The sequence below is a fragment of the Propithecus coquereli genome, unplaced genomic scaffold, assembly GCF_000956105.1.
Source record: "Propithecus coquereli isolate 6110/MARCELLA unplaced genomic scaffold, Pcoq_1.0 Scaffold438, whole genome shotgun sequence".
Lineage (NCBI taxonomy): Eukaryota > Metazoa > Chordata > Mammalia > Primates > Indriidae > Propithecus > Propithecus coquereli.
Window position 1 is genome coordinate 1,917,626 of NW_012150152.1, and position 14,418 is coordinate 1,932,043.

A 14,418-nucleotide genomic window follows, 5' to 3' on the forward strand; every position below is an offset into this window, starting at 1 on the left:
TAGTTTTCCAGCTAATTTCTTTCTATTTTTAGTAGAGACGGGGTCTCGCTCTTGCTCAGGCTGGTCTCGAACTCCTGACCTTGAATGATCCTCCCGCCTTGGCCTCCCGGAGTGGAGGTGGGACTACAGGTGCGCACCATCGCACCAGGCTAATTTTTCTATTTTTTTTGTAGAGACAGTCTTGCTCTTGCTCAGGCTGGTCTTGAACTCTTGACCTCAAGCGATCTTCCTGCCTCAGCCTCCCAAAGTGCTAGCATTATAGGCATGAGCCACTGTGCCCAGTCTGCCTTAACCATTTTCAAGTGGACAGTTCAGCAGCGTTAAGTATATTCGTATTGGTTTTGACTGGAATCAAATGATTAATGGCTTGAGTTGCTCATTGTTACTGGGCTACCCTTAGGGTGGCTCTGTTTGGGACTTGCCGGTTTTCTGCTGGGTTGTGGGTCAGATCTCAGAGTGACCAGGAAGAGCCAAGGGCACCCCCTGTAGGCCATGGTGGAACGGCGGCCCCTGGCCCCCTCACTTACTGCTTCTTGGTGGCAGGGAGGAAGCCCACCATCTCCATGGCCTGCTTGAGTCTCTCAAAGTCGTGCTTCAGGTCTTCCCCATCTTCAATATTCAAGTTATGCTGAAAAACAAAGGCGTTGGCAGCGTGAGTGTTTCTGGGCAGGCCAGGGTGGTGTGTGAAAGTGATTCTGGCTGGAAGTGACGAGGCCAGGCCCAGGACTCTGGGAATGAATGGGATCCTTTATGCCACCGCCTTGGAGCCTCAGGGCCGAGGCAGGCAGCCTCTGACTTTCCAGCCGTGGCTGGGAACAGAAGTGGCGTTTGTGGCTGGGGCTCGGGGCTGTTTACCTGGTTGAGGTAGAAATAATCTTCAGGCTGCTTGAGCTGAAATTCTTGGCGCTCTTCCTCGCTGACACCAAGTAACAAATAATAAAACACGTGGTAGTTCCTGTGGGTCAAAATTAGGAGGAATAAAGTCGTTTTTGGAGGCCACGCAATAGCTACTTTTCAAACCACTACTAATTTGCTTTGGAGACCACACCAAGGAGTAAAAAGCACCTCAAATACGTACACATTTAAAACAATAAGTCAATTCTTATTATGTCTTTAAAAAATCAAACAGACTTCTCAAGTAAACAGATTTCTGAGGGACTGAGGGTGAATGAGTTTGTCTCATTTGTCAATCAGGAATTCTTCTTCTAATCTAATCACATTGTGGGCAGACATCTGAGCACATACTGAGGGTAAAACCCTCAGGTTTTTTTGTTTGTTTTGTTGTTTTTTGAGACAGAGTCTCACTCAATTGCCCAGGGTAGAGTACAGTGGCGTCAGCCTAGCTCACAGCAACCTCAAACTCCTGGGCTTATGTGATCCTTCTGCCTCAGTCTTGCAAGTAGGTGGGACCACAGGTACACGCCACCAAGACCGGCTAGTTTTTAATATTTTTACTAGAGACGGGGTCTTGCTCTTGTTCAGGCTGGTCTTGATCTCCTGGCCTCAAGTGATCCTCCCACCTGGCCTCCCAGAGTGCTAGGATTATAGACATAAGTCACCTTGCCCAGCCTCCTTAGAAAGTTTTAGGAGGAGGCACAAACAGGTGGCTTAGGAGGAGGTATGGACACAAAGCTTGAGGTCACAGGCCCCCTCCTGTGACAGCCTCCATGGCCTCCCCTAAAGGTCCTTGGACCTCAGGACATTTGCTTCTCCCCGTTGTAGGAACAAACGCAGACACGGTGCGGCATTCAAACATCCTCCTACCTCTCATCCTTCTCCTGAGAGACCAGGCGAGACTTTTCAAGCAGATATTTTTCGACGACAGCTCTGTCATTAAAAGAAAAAAAGCAGGAATAAAATGTTACATTTTAGTATTATTAAAATTGTTTTCTTAAATAACTATGTTTTTTATTTTTTTGAAACAGAGTCTCGCTCTGTCATTCTGGGCTAGAGTGCAGTGGCATCATGATAACCTGACAGCAACCTCAAACTCCTGGCTCAAGTGATCCTCCTGCCTCAGCCTCCTGAGTAGCTGGGACTACAGAGGCATGAACTACCACGACTGGCTAACTTTTACTTTTTGTAGAGATGGGGTCTTACTATGTTGCCCAGGCTGGTCTCAAGTGATCCTCCTGCCTCAGCCTCCCAGACTGCTGGGATTGCAGGCATCAGCCACTGTGCCCAGTGTGTAGAACTGTGTTTTGTACAGTATTTAGTACCATGGTACAGTCAGCTACAAATTAATTTCCTTTCGAACAATGTAAATACATGCTGTATAAATGTAATCATCCTAAACGTTGCCTTGCCCTTTGACTACAATCTATAAAAATAAGGAACCTGGGCTGGCCCCTTTTTCTCCCCAGACCACATTCTGGCCGATGGATAGACACAGAAGCCCAACATGGCATCATGTGAGACCCACCCCTAGGTGGGCAGGGACAGCAATGATTCTACCCACTTGATCACATACAGGAAGGTTGCCCTGGATCCTACCATCTCCTCAGGCATTAAATGTTTCTCCAATTAAAAACATTTTTTCCCCTGAATATGAACACCATACATTTTCAGGGCACATTTGTCTCAACCAAGAAACTGACGTCAGCCGGTGTGGTGGTGCATCTGTAGTCCCAGCTACTGGGGAGGCTGAGGCAGGAGGATCGCTTGAGCCCAGGAGTTCGAGGTTGCAGTGAGCTGTGACAATGCCACTGCACTCTGGCTGGGGCGACAGAGAGAGACCTTGTCTTAAAAAAAAAAAAAATTCTAAGCCATCCAACTGACTGAATGGACCCCTTCTTGGTCCAGGGAACCCCAGAGAAACCTTAACTACTCTGTTCCCAGCCATGACGGAATGGGAGGTCAGATGCGCCTCGTTATACCCCCTCCCTTTTCCAGTTTGGACAAAAGTGGCCAGTATTAACGTTAAGATGGAGATCATAAGACTAGCAAGATGGACTCTTCGTGGCAATTAGACACCAAATTAAAAACAGGACTTAAGGCCATGCCAGACCAGGGCTAAGTCACGCACTTCTACGTTTAAAGAATTAACTATGTTCTAACTGTCACGAGGTTTTTCCTTTCGTCTAGCAGCTAAACAAGCACTGGCTTCGAGATAAGTGATATTAAAACCATTGCAGCCCATTCACCAACAGATGCCAATTCACTGACTCCCACTCCTCTGTTCCACAAGCCATAACTACAGCCAGGACTGGATAGGAGGCTGATTTTAGTAACTTTTTCCTGATAGGAGACCACAGACTGGCTCTGGCTGGTTTACAGAGATGGGGCACTAAGCGCCTTCGTGTTCCTCCTGTGCCATTTGATGTACAGGGCTTAACTGTCACACATTTCGATGTGGAGTCTCCACCCCAAAGTGAACGTGGTCGCACGGAACACGCATGTGTGTTTGATGCGCACCGTAGAACCCCCTTCACGAATATTTCTAGCTCCTCCTAGAATCTGGTGAACATGCATACGTAGCCGAGCCACTCAGCATAAATCCTAGCTCTGTCTTCTGCTCCTCGAAGGGCCTCTCTTGGAAGTTACGCTGGTCAGGACGGCCACACTGCAGGCTCTAACCCTTTATAAGAAGTACAGTCTCCTTTCCAGATTTACGGACCTTGTGATTTCTCAGTTGACAGAAGCACGGCACAGCGCTTCGATCCTTTTTAACGGCTGAATAATATTCCGCCACGTGGATGGGCCGCATTGTGTTCACCCATACAGCTGTTGGTGGGCCTTTGGGTTGTTTCCAGCCTTTAGCTACCTTGAATGATCCTGCTGCAGAAACCTGCACACAAGTCTTTGTGTCGATGTAGGTTGCCATTTCTCCAGGGCTAATACCTAGGAGAGGAATTGCTGGGTCACATGGTCATTCTATGTTCAACTTTTTAAGAAACTGCCCAGCAGTTTTCCAAGGCAGCTGCATTATTTTACATCGGGGTGTATGAGGGTTCCAATTTCTCCACACCCTCGCCAGCACTCGCTAGCATCTGTCTTTTTGGTTCTAGGCATCCTCGTGGGGGTGGAGCGATAGCTCACTGCAGTCTGATTTGCATTTCCCCGAGACTGACGACATGCAGCACCCTCTCATGTGCTTGTCACTCACATCTCTTTGAGGAAGTGTCTCTTGAAGTCTTTTGCCTGTATTATTATTTTATCTTATCTCATGGACAGGGTCTTGCTCTGTCCCCCGGGCTAGAATGCAGCAGCGTGATCATACCTCACCATAGCGTTGAACTCCTGTCTTTTGCCTATTTTATTATTGGGTTTTTGGTCCTGTTATTGAGTTGTAAATGCCCTTTATGTATTCTAGACACAAGTCCTTTGCTGGGTCAATGACATGCAGGTCCCTCCTCTGGGTCTGGGCCTTGCTTTTTCATTTCCGTCACAGTGTCTTTTGAATTCAGAGCAGGGCTCTTTGACACATGGCAATACTTGCTTGTATTCAGACAGTTTGGTGTTCCGCCATTTACTGACTGTTTTCTCTGTGCCAAGCAGTTAACGTGTTTCCTCCAAATGAAGTTCTCACAGCCCCTCGGGAGGCATGTGGTGTCATGTGGGACCTTGTGTCTCAGGGAGCTGGAGCAGGGGCCCGGGCATCTCCGCAGTCACACTCTCTCTCAGCACTAACCATGGTGACGGCGAATGTTTCGTAAGGACCCACTAGGACTAGGTTCTAGATGTCACTCAAAGCGTTTCTCAGGGAATCTCCCTACCCGCTGGGGTGGCCACGGTGGCTCCCAATGGTGGACACGGAGCTAAGGCATGCTGTCCAAGACCCTGTAGGAGGGAGGTGGCCTAGTGGGCTCCTTCTACAACCACCGGGGCTGTCATGGTCTAGAGGGGCCAGGCTCCTGAGGGTTCCCCCATCGCCAGGTGTGTGAGCTGGGTGGGGCCTACAGACCACCCTTGTCTGAGCCCTTCCTCGTTATACAGGAGACTCAGCTGGTGCCTGAGGGGTGGCAGGGCCTGGGGACAGCATGGATTCCTCAGTCTAGGCTTGATGGACACGGCCTGCCTCTCTCTCCAGGATGGCAGTCATTTGTAGGCCCCCACGGGGACATAAAACATGCACAGGTAGGTTTCCAGTGGCCCGGCCTGGGTCCTCCTTTCTTTCAAAGTAGGAGAAAAAACATTTTCTTCTATTCCTTCTCCCACCTAGTAGCCATTCAATTTCAGCACCTTTCCTCAGTCTGATTTCCTGGGGAGGGAGGCTGCATCTGGTTCTAGAATCAAACTCAATGTTGAATCTCAACCTGTGGCCAGTTTTCCTTGTGATATGTCTGTCTGTAGGGGTAGGGGTAGGATACAACCCCACAATGGCAGGAAAATAGGCTGGCCACAGGTGTTTGGCACTGAATTGTCATTTGACTGATGATGGCCCTGTCCCTTTCCCAATCATTTTCCTTCTTTCTTTCTTTTTTCTTCTTAAGAGATGGGGTCTTGCTATGCTGCCCAGGCTGGTCTTAAACTCCTGGCCTCAAGCCATCCTCCCACCTCAGCCTCCCAAGTAGCTAGGATTATAGGCGTGAGCCACTGCGCCCAACTCCTTCTTGATCATTTTCAAGGCCTGGGCCTCTAATAAAGGGGTCTTGCAGGGAGCCAGGGATCCCCTGGCACCAAGTCCGTGAACACACAGGAAGCCAAAGCCTCACAAATTAGGGAACTGGGGGTAGGCTCGGACTGCTCCTGACCCTTGGCCTCAGTGGGAAATGGCACTGGGAAGTGTCACCTGCCCCAAAGTGGACAAAAGCAGAACTGGGTCTGAGCCTGCTCCTTGCGAGGTGGCTGTGGCTGCTCTCAGGACAGGAAGTGTGTGTCCCTGCCTGGGCCATGGTCGGGGCTGGAGATGGGACTTCCTGTCCTGAATCCAAGGCCATGGATGGAACTTTCAAAAGCTGGTGTGGGAGATCCAGCCACTGAGGGCCACTGGTCCTGAACCTGACGGGAGCCTGTGGCTGGCAGGGTGGGTGGACCACTTGGCCGAGGGCCAGGCCAGTCCTTGCTGTGTCCTGGACCCAGCGGTGGCCCTGGAAGGCATGTCCACACCCCAGAACCTGTGAATGTGGCCTTACTTGGGAAGAGTCTTTGCAGAGGGAATCATCTCGAGATCATCCCTAGGGATCTAGGTGGGCCCTAAATTCAGTAACGAGTATTCTCACAGGAGAAGGGGAAAGGCACACAGAGACCACAGGCCACGTGAAGATGGAGGCAGAGGCTTAAGCGAGCAACCACAAGCCAAGGAGCACTTGGAGCCACCAGAAGCTGGAAGAGGGAAGGAAGGGCCCTCCCCTAGAGCCCTGAGAAGGAACCCTCCCTGCGGACACTTTGATCGCAGACTTCTGGCCTCTGAGACCACGAGAGAATAAATTCCTGTTGTTCAGGCAGTACAGTTTGTCATGTTCTCTTATGGCAGCCCTAGGACACTGAGGCCATGTGCAAGAGGAGGGTGCAGTGCCCACTGGGGCACAGCCTCTTAGCTTCTTCTGAAGGGAACCCCTGGTGGTCTGGCGTGGTAGCTGCCGCCTGTAATCCCAGCACTTTGGGAGGCTGAGGTGGGAGGACTGGTTGAGGTCAGGAATTCGACATCAGCCTGGGCAACACAGAGAGATGCTGTCTCTACGAAAAATGCAAAAGTTAGCTGGGTGTGGTGGTGGCACCTGTAGCGCCAACTACTCGGGAGGCTGAGGCAGGAGGATCGCTTGAGCCCAGGAGTTCAAGGCTGCAGTGAGCTGTGATCGTAGCACTGCACTCCAGCCTGGGTGACAGTGAGACCCTGTCTCGAAAATGAATAAATAAATAAATTAAAATAACTGTAGAAACAGTATCTGTGTCACCTGCCCAACAAGATAGTCTGGGTACCTCCTGTAGGTCAAAATCTTTGCAATGTGGCAGATACAATCAAGCAAAATGTGGACTTGTGGGAGAAAAAAATAAAAATTAAGGGGCGGAGACGCTTGTGCGCTATCGACGGGAACACGAACAGCGCTGCTGCTGTGGAACCACTACAGCGACTCCTCAGAAACACTGAACTCAGAATCACCAAACGATCCTGCAAGTTCACTGCCGGGTATATTCTTTGAGGTCCAAGAATTACAGCAGGATCCTCAAGAGGTATTTGTACACCCATGTTCACAGCGGCCTTATTCACAGCACCCAAAAGGTAGAAACAGCCCAGGCGCCGGGCAACGGGTGAGTGGATAAACACAGTGGGGTAGAACCGCACGGTGGAATATTACTTGGGCTTACAAAGGAAGCGAATTCTGCCACGTGCTACAACATAGATGAAGCTTGAGGACATTCTGCTGAGTGGACTAAGCCAGACACAAAGGAACAAATACTGCACGATCCCACTCAGATGAGCCAGTTAGAGTCCGCAGTGGGGGGAGGACTGTGGTGAGCAGCCAGGCCCCAGACCCTGCCGATGCCATCTACGCACTCATCCACCCACCCATCAATGGATCCACTGATCAACACACCCACCTAACCACGAATCGATCCATCCACCATCCACCCACCCACAAATCTACCCATTTATCCTTCTACCTACTAATGAATCTACCCATTTGGCAATGAATCCATCCACCCACGAATCCATCCACCTACCCATGAATCTACCCATCCACCAATGAAGTCCGTCCACGCTTCGGTGTTTCCGTGGATGACCGCCTCGCTTGCTACCCAGCATCACATTTCTTTCTGGCTACAGAGGCTCATGCTCTGCAAGTGCCAGAGTTCACATTCATTCTGCCTGTGACACCCCCAGACCCACCAAATTAGAAACCTTGTCAAGACCAGGAAAGAGACTGGGCTGTCCTTGCTTGCCCTTGCTAAACCCACCGCACTAAACCCACTGCACTAGTGCCCGCAGCCAGGTGCACTTACTCCAGCGGTGCCACCGCGCCCTCCACCCACCCACATTTCTGACCTCAACTCCCCGTTCAGACCTTCATCTCGAAGACTTAAAATCACACTCACTGTCCTGCATGATGCTCAGATGTCTGCACGGCCATGATTCCTGCGACTATGTGCATGTCAGGAAGTAACAGCATGGGGCTGAGGGGCGCGCCCACCCACGGGACCCCCAGGATGTCAACTCACCCTCTCACGATGCCGCTCTCCAGGTAGTTGACCTGGATGAATTTCCCAAATCGGCTGGAGTTGTCGTTGTGGGCTGTCTTGGCGTTTCCGAAAGCCTGCCGGGAAAACAAAGACAGGTTTTCAGATCATTACGATGGAATGTCCACAGGCCTCAAACCTGGAGCCTCCAGGCTCTTAAAAAAAAGAGTAAAGCATTGGCAAGTACCTCGGCTGCACACCTCTGCATGTTCCAGTCACTCAAGCCCAGATAAAAACTGGAAAACGCAGAGGTGTGCAGCCAAGGTACACGCTGATATTTCACTTTTTTTTTTTTTTCCTGGAGACAGGGTCTCAATCTGTCTGTCGCTCTGGGTAGAGTGCAGTGGCACAATCACAGCTCACTATAGCCTTGAACTCTTGTGCTCGAGCGATCCTCCTGCCTCAGCCTCCTGAGTAGCTGGGACTACAGGGGTGCGCCTAATGTTTTAAATGTTTTTGTAGAGATGGGGTTTCACTGTGTTGCCCAGGCTGCTCTCAAACTGGCCTCAACTGATCTTGCCGCCTCGGCCTCCCAAAGTGCTGGGATTATAAGCGCAAGCCACCGTGCCAAGCTGATTTTACTCTCTATCTCTATGTCCGTGGTTGTGTGAAATGCTCACATTGTAAGTCTTTGACATTAAAAATGCCAATCGCCAAATTCTTTTCCAGTTATAATCGTTCATCCCATATGGCAAACCACAGCCCATGACCCAAATCGGTCCGCTGCCTGTTTTTGTACTACCTGCAAGCCAAGTATGGTTTTTACATTTGTAAATTGTTAAAAAACACCAAAAACAACAACAAAACCTAAGAAAGAATATTTCCTGACATGTAAAAATCCTATTCACAGTTTGGTGTCCACAAATGAAGTTTTATCTGCACACATCAGCCCTGTCTGCGTGTGCTGCGACAGAGCCCGTCTGGTCTGCACGGATGGAAATAGTGACTATGTGGCCCTTCTGGGGAGACTCTGGAGCCCCTGGGCTGATCTGAACTCTGGGCTCTCTGCCGGGCACCAGGCAGGTGTGAGGGAGCCGATGGGGGTGAGGGTCATGTCAGAGGAGTTTTACAGTTGACAGAAAGACAAGTGGTTCACAGAGCAATTTATTTTAACTTAGGTAAAACTAACAATAACGTATGATTCACCGTGTTAAAGCAGACAATTCAGTGGCACTTAGCACATTCACAATGCTGTGCAACTTCCACCTCTGTCTAGTTCCAGAATGTTCTCATCCCCCCAAAAGGAGACCCCGTCCTCATCAGCAGTCACTCCCCATCCCCCTCCCCCAGCCCCTGGCAGCCACAAGTCTGCTTCCTGTCTCTGTGGATCGGCCTGTTCTGGACACGTCACACAAATGGAGTCACACACTGTGTGCCATTCATGTCTGGCTTCTCTTGCTCAGCATCGTGTTTTCTAGGCTCATCCACGTGGTGGCAGGTGTCAGTGCTTCCTGCCTTTGTCACGAGGCCAGTTTTTCACCCTGTACCAAGGAATCCTTATATACAGGGAAGTGTGCGCAGTGTATGGAGCGTGTGGCTCGCTGGGGTCCCCCGTGCTGCCTCCCGTGTAACCATCACCCAGATGAGGACAGAGGACATCCTCTCCCTGCTCAGTTCCTGCCCACTGCCCCAGAGGGCTTAAGACAGGGCAGGTGCTGGGGGGCAGCATGAATGAGTTGGGAGGAGGTGGGAGTGGGGGGCTGCCTGCTTCTGGGAGAGAAAGGACAAGGTGAGGCTGGCAGTGTGGAGGCCACGGGGCCCGGCAGATGAGGGGAGAGGAGGAAGAGCTGGTCCTGGGGCTGGTGTTCCACTATCCAAGCCCTTGTGGCTCCAGGGGCTAGGGATGGGGTGACATGGCGGGTATGGAGGTGGAGGGCACACGCCCCAGAGTCACACGCAAAAAGGGAAATTTGGCAGCAGCAGTGCTGCTGTTCGAGAGGCCGAGTTGCCCAGGGAGACTGGAAGAAAGCAAGGCCAGTGGGAAGGAGGCGGCCAGGCCACTGCCAAGGCCCCGTTTCGGCGGGGGCCAGCGGGGAGGCTGCCAAGCACATGGTGGCGTCAGACACCAGGACACACGCTGACGCTGAGAGCAGATGGGATTTTCTCGAAGGTTGTGCTCCACAGTGGGATGGACACTGGTTGTCACAGACTTCATGTCTGTGTCCCCCGCAATGTCGTATGTTGAATCCTCACCCTCAGGATGACAGGGTCAGGACGAGGTGCCTTTGGGAGGTGATGAGGTCATGAGAGTGGAGCCCTCGGGAATGGGATTAGTACCTTTATTATTATTATTATTTTGAGATAAGGTCTTGCTCTGTCGCTGGGGCTAGAGTGCCGTGGCATCAGCCTAGCTCACTGCAGCCTCCAACTCCTGGGCTGAAATGATCCTCCTGCCTCAGCTTCCTGAGTAGCTGGGACTACAGGCGCACACCAACACGCCTGGCGAATTTTTCTATTTTTAGTAGAGATGGGGTCTCGCTGTTGCTCAGGCTGGTCTCGAACTCCTGGCCTCAGGCAATCCCCCTGCCTTGGCCTCCGAAACTACTGGGATTATAGGCGTCAGCCTCTGTGTCCGTCCCAGTGCCCTTATAAAACGGACCCCAGAGAGCCCCCTCCCTCCTGCCACCATGTGAGGACATAGGGAATAAGACGTCATCTATGTACAAGGAAGTGGCCCTTGCAGGACCCCGAATCTGCCTGTGCCTTGATCTTGGACTTTCCACTCTTCAGAACTGTGAGAAACACATTCCTGTTGTTTCAGCCACCCAGTTTATGTGCTACAGTTACCTGCCACGCAATAAAGTTTCAGTCAAGGACGCACTGCAATATGTAACGGTGGTCCCTAAGATTATAATACTGGGCTGGGTTCGGTGTCTCACATCTATAATCTCAGCACTTTGGGAGGCTGAGGCAGGAGGACTGATTGAGCCCAGGAGTTTGAGACCAGCCTGGGCAACACAAGACCCCCGTCTCTACAAAAAATTAGAAAATTAGCCGGGCGTGGTGGTGTGCACCAGCTGCAGGCCCAGCTACTCAGGAGGTTGAGGCGGGAGGATTTGCTGAGCCCAGGAGTTCCAGTCTGCAGGCAGCTACGATCGTACCCGTGCACTCCAGCCTGGGCAACAGATGGAGATGTCTCTTAAAAAAAAAAATAAAAAAAGATCACAATACCGTATTTTTACCGTACCTTTTCTATGTTGAGATGCACAAATATTTACCACTTAGCATCGTGTTACAATTGCATTCAGGACAATAATATGCCGTCTGGGTTTCTAGCCCAGGAGCAACAGGCTGCGCCACACGGTGCAGGTGTGGAGGAGGCTCCACTGCGCAGGTTTGTTTGAGTACACCCTGCGATGTTCTCGTGACGATGAAACTGCCTAACAACGCATTTCTCAGAACATATCCCTGCCCCTAAGTGACCAGTAACTATTTCATTATGGCAGCCTGGGTGGGTGAGGAGGGGAAGCTTTTGTGTGGCAGCCTAAAGGGGGAAGCCCCATAAAAAAGCATCTGATTGTGGAAGGCCCAGATGCTTCCTTGGAGAATGGCTCCGTTCAGAGGCACGAGGCCTCGGGCAGAGCTTGGAGCCGGATAGTGGCCGTGTTTGGACTCACATGTGGGTCACGCTTCTCAAGGCATCGGCTAATTAGGTCATGGGACAAGTGAACGGAAGGGGCTCGAGTCACACTTGGGCCAAGTCAGTAGGTAGGAAAGTGGTAAAGTGGGGGCGCCAGAGAGGTGACCCGGTCCCTTACAGAGAACGCGGAGTCTGTTCAGGGTCCGGCAGCACCTGGGCGCTTGGCGATGCATCTCCACATGGGCTTTGTTGGCCTGCTGAGTTTTTTATTATTTTTTTGAGACAGGGTCTCACTCTGTCGCCCAGGCTGGAGTGAAGTAGCATGATCACGGCTCACTGCAGCCTCAAACTCCTGAGCTCAAGCGATCCTCCCGCCTCAGCCTCCCAAAGTGCTGGGACTACAGGTATGAGCCACTGCACCTGGCCCTGACCTGCTGACTTCTGGAAAGTCTCTGGAGGGGCTGATTAAACCTGGGGGCTGGACGGCCACTGAGAACCAGCAGGCGCTGGTCCTCGGCTGGTGGCTGGGTGATGTCTACACCCTGCTTGGTGACATCTGCTCTCCTGAGTGACTACAGGACTCGTAGGGCTGGGCCACCGTGTGCTATGGGGTGTACTGTGCACTGCAGCCTATGCTGAGCAGCATCCCTGGCCTAACCCACCAGATGCCAGTAGCAGCCGGGATGACCAAAAAGTGTCCCCAGAGATCGCCAAATTGCCCTGGTTGGAAGGCACTGATGTATAGAGACGGAAGCCAGAGGGTTGCAGGGCAGGGTGGTGTGGGGCTCGCTGGGCCCTTCACCCCTCTATGAGGGCTCCCCTGGGCACCGCCCGTAGACGCCGAAGAATCCTTTGGGAAAGAAAGCTGTCTCTCTGGGTTTACTCTCCAGTTCCCCAAAGTGTAGCCATAGAATCGGTGTTTTCTTTGAAGTACAACCTATGAACTCTCAGCGCGCTGTCCCCTCACATCCTTACACCTTTAGGAGAACCTGCAGGTCTGCGGTGGGAGCTCCCGCAGAAAATGAGCCTCAGCCTAGCTCCTGGCACGCTCCGCCCTGCTCGACAGACACAGCGCTGCCTGGCCCGCCTGTGTGGCCCTGCTGCCAGGCTCCTGCGCTCCATCGGCCTCAACTCGGAGAGGCTGGGAGGCAACCCTAAAATAAACTCCTAGGAAGGCGCATGTGAAGTCCTTCCTGCCTGTCCTATGAGCATATGGTGAAAGGATGCCTGTCCCCGGGTGGGGCTCCCTGACGGTGGCACTGGGAAACAAACAGATTTCTCTCTGAGCCAGGGTCCCTATAGGGCCCCAGTCCAGAGCCTGCCCCAGAAACGGGCATTCACACCGCAAAGAGCCACAGCATTTTTTTGACAGGATCTCACTCTGTTGCCCAGGCTACAGCGCAGTGGCATCATCTTAGCTCACTGCAGCCTCCAACTCCTGGGCTCAAGAGATCCTCCTGCCTCAGCCTGCTGAGTAGCTGGGACTACAGGCATGCGCCACCACACCCAGCTGATTCTTCTATTTTTTGTAGAGATGGGGTCTCGCTCTTACTCAGGCTGGTCTTGAACTCCTGCCCTCAAGTGATCCTCCCGCCTCTCAGAGTGCTAGGATTACAGGCGTGAGCCACTGCACCCCACCTAGTGCTCACTTTTAAACTCAGGAAACAAGTCTGCAGGGACTTCTAACATGACAGTCAGGCCTGGTATCCTGGGCACATACAAAAGGGAATGTCTTTGGGATGTGAGGGGCCCTGGTGTCTCTGGGAAGTGTCCTTCCCACCACCGTGGCCAGCCGCCTGAGGGCTGGCTTTCTGGTTCTGCGATTACCCGTGCACCAATTACCCATGCACGGAGGCTGCTCCCAGGCCCGGTGTGACCTCACACGTCTGGTATGCGGTCTCAGCACACTGAGACTTTTCAAAGCTCATCTAAAAATATCCGGTTGGTGCTATTATACATCCGAGGAGGAAATGCTGGCCTGGCGCTCGCGGCGAGGGGTGCTATTGTGTTCCTGCTTGGCTGGGCTGGCTGGGGGCTCACACGGTCTCCAAGCACAAGAGTGGCTGGTGTGCCTTGGGGATCACGTGTGGTCCGGGGTGGGCAGGAGAGAAGAAGAGGGACCCGGGTGTCAGCAACGATATGACATAATGTGGTACAGGAATGCGGAGGGCTGTGGGCTGATGCCAGCATCCCCCCAGGCCAGAAAACTCAGCGCTGGCAAAACTGGAATGTAAGAAAGGCCTCTGCTTTCTCAGAAACGCTTTTGTCAACTTTTATAATATAAAAAACATGTCTGTAATATAAGCTGTACGCTTTGGGAAAAACCCCACAGTCTCACTAGATGCAGCAATCCCACTTCTGGGTATATATATCCACAAGAAACAAACTCGCTACATTGAACACCCGTCCGCACTCTCATGCGCACTGCGGCGCTGCTCGCCACAGCCAGGACACAGAACCCACCTAAGTGTCCACCAGCTAATGAACGCATAAAGAAAACGCGGTATGCGTAAACAATGGCGCCCTATTCGGCCTTACGAAAGGAGATTCTGTCATTTGCAACATGGATGAACCTGGAGGACCTATGTTAAGTGAAATAAGCCAGGCACAGACAAACAAATACTGCATGATCTCACCTATGTATAGAATCCAAAAAAGCTGGCCAGATGCAGTGGCTCATGCCTGTAATCCTAGCACTTTGGGAGGCTCAGGCAAGAGGA

The 14,418-nt window shown here is 51.9% G+C and overlaps 1 protein-coding gene across 9 annotated transcripts in view; it reads right to left on the reverse strand.

Annotated features, from left to right (window-relative positions):
- The window catches only part of MYO9B (myosin IXB), a 104,337-nt gene that overhangs the window by 46,936 nt on the left and 42,983 nt on the right, over window positions 1-14,418 (reverse strand). For all 9 annotated transcript variants that reach the window (XM_012654068.1, XM_012654067.1, XM_012654065.1 and 6 more), the window contains exons 3-6: window positions 8,101-8,195; window positions 1,765-1,827; window positions 856-955; window positions 528-628 (exon numbers count right to left, since the gene is read on the reverse strand). In XM_012654068.1, coding sequence (XP_012509522.1) covers window positions 528-628; window positions 856-955; window positions 1,765-1,827; window positions 8,101-8,195 — 359 coding nt within the window. The remainder of the gene's footprint in view (window positions 1-527; window positions 629-855; window positions 956-1,764; window positions 1,828-8,100; window positions 8,196-14,418) is intronic.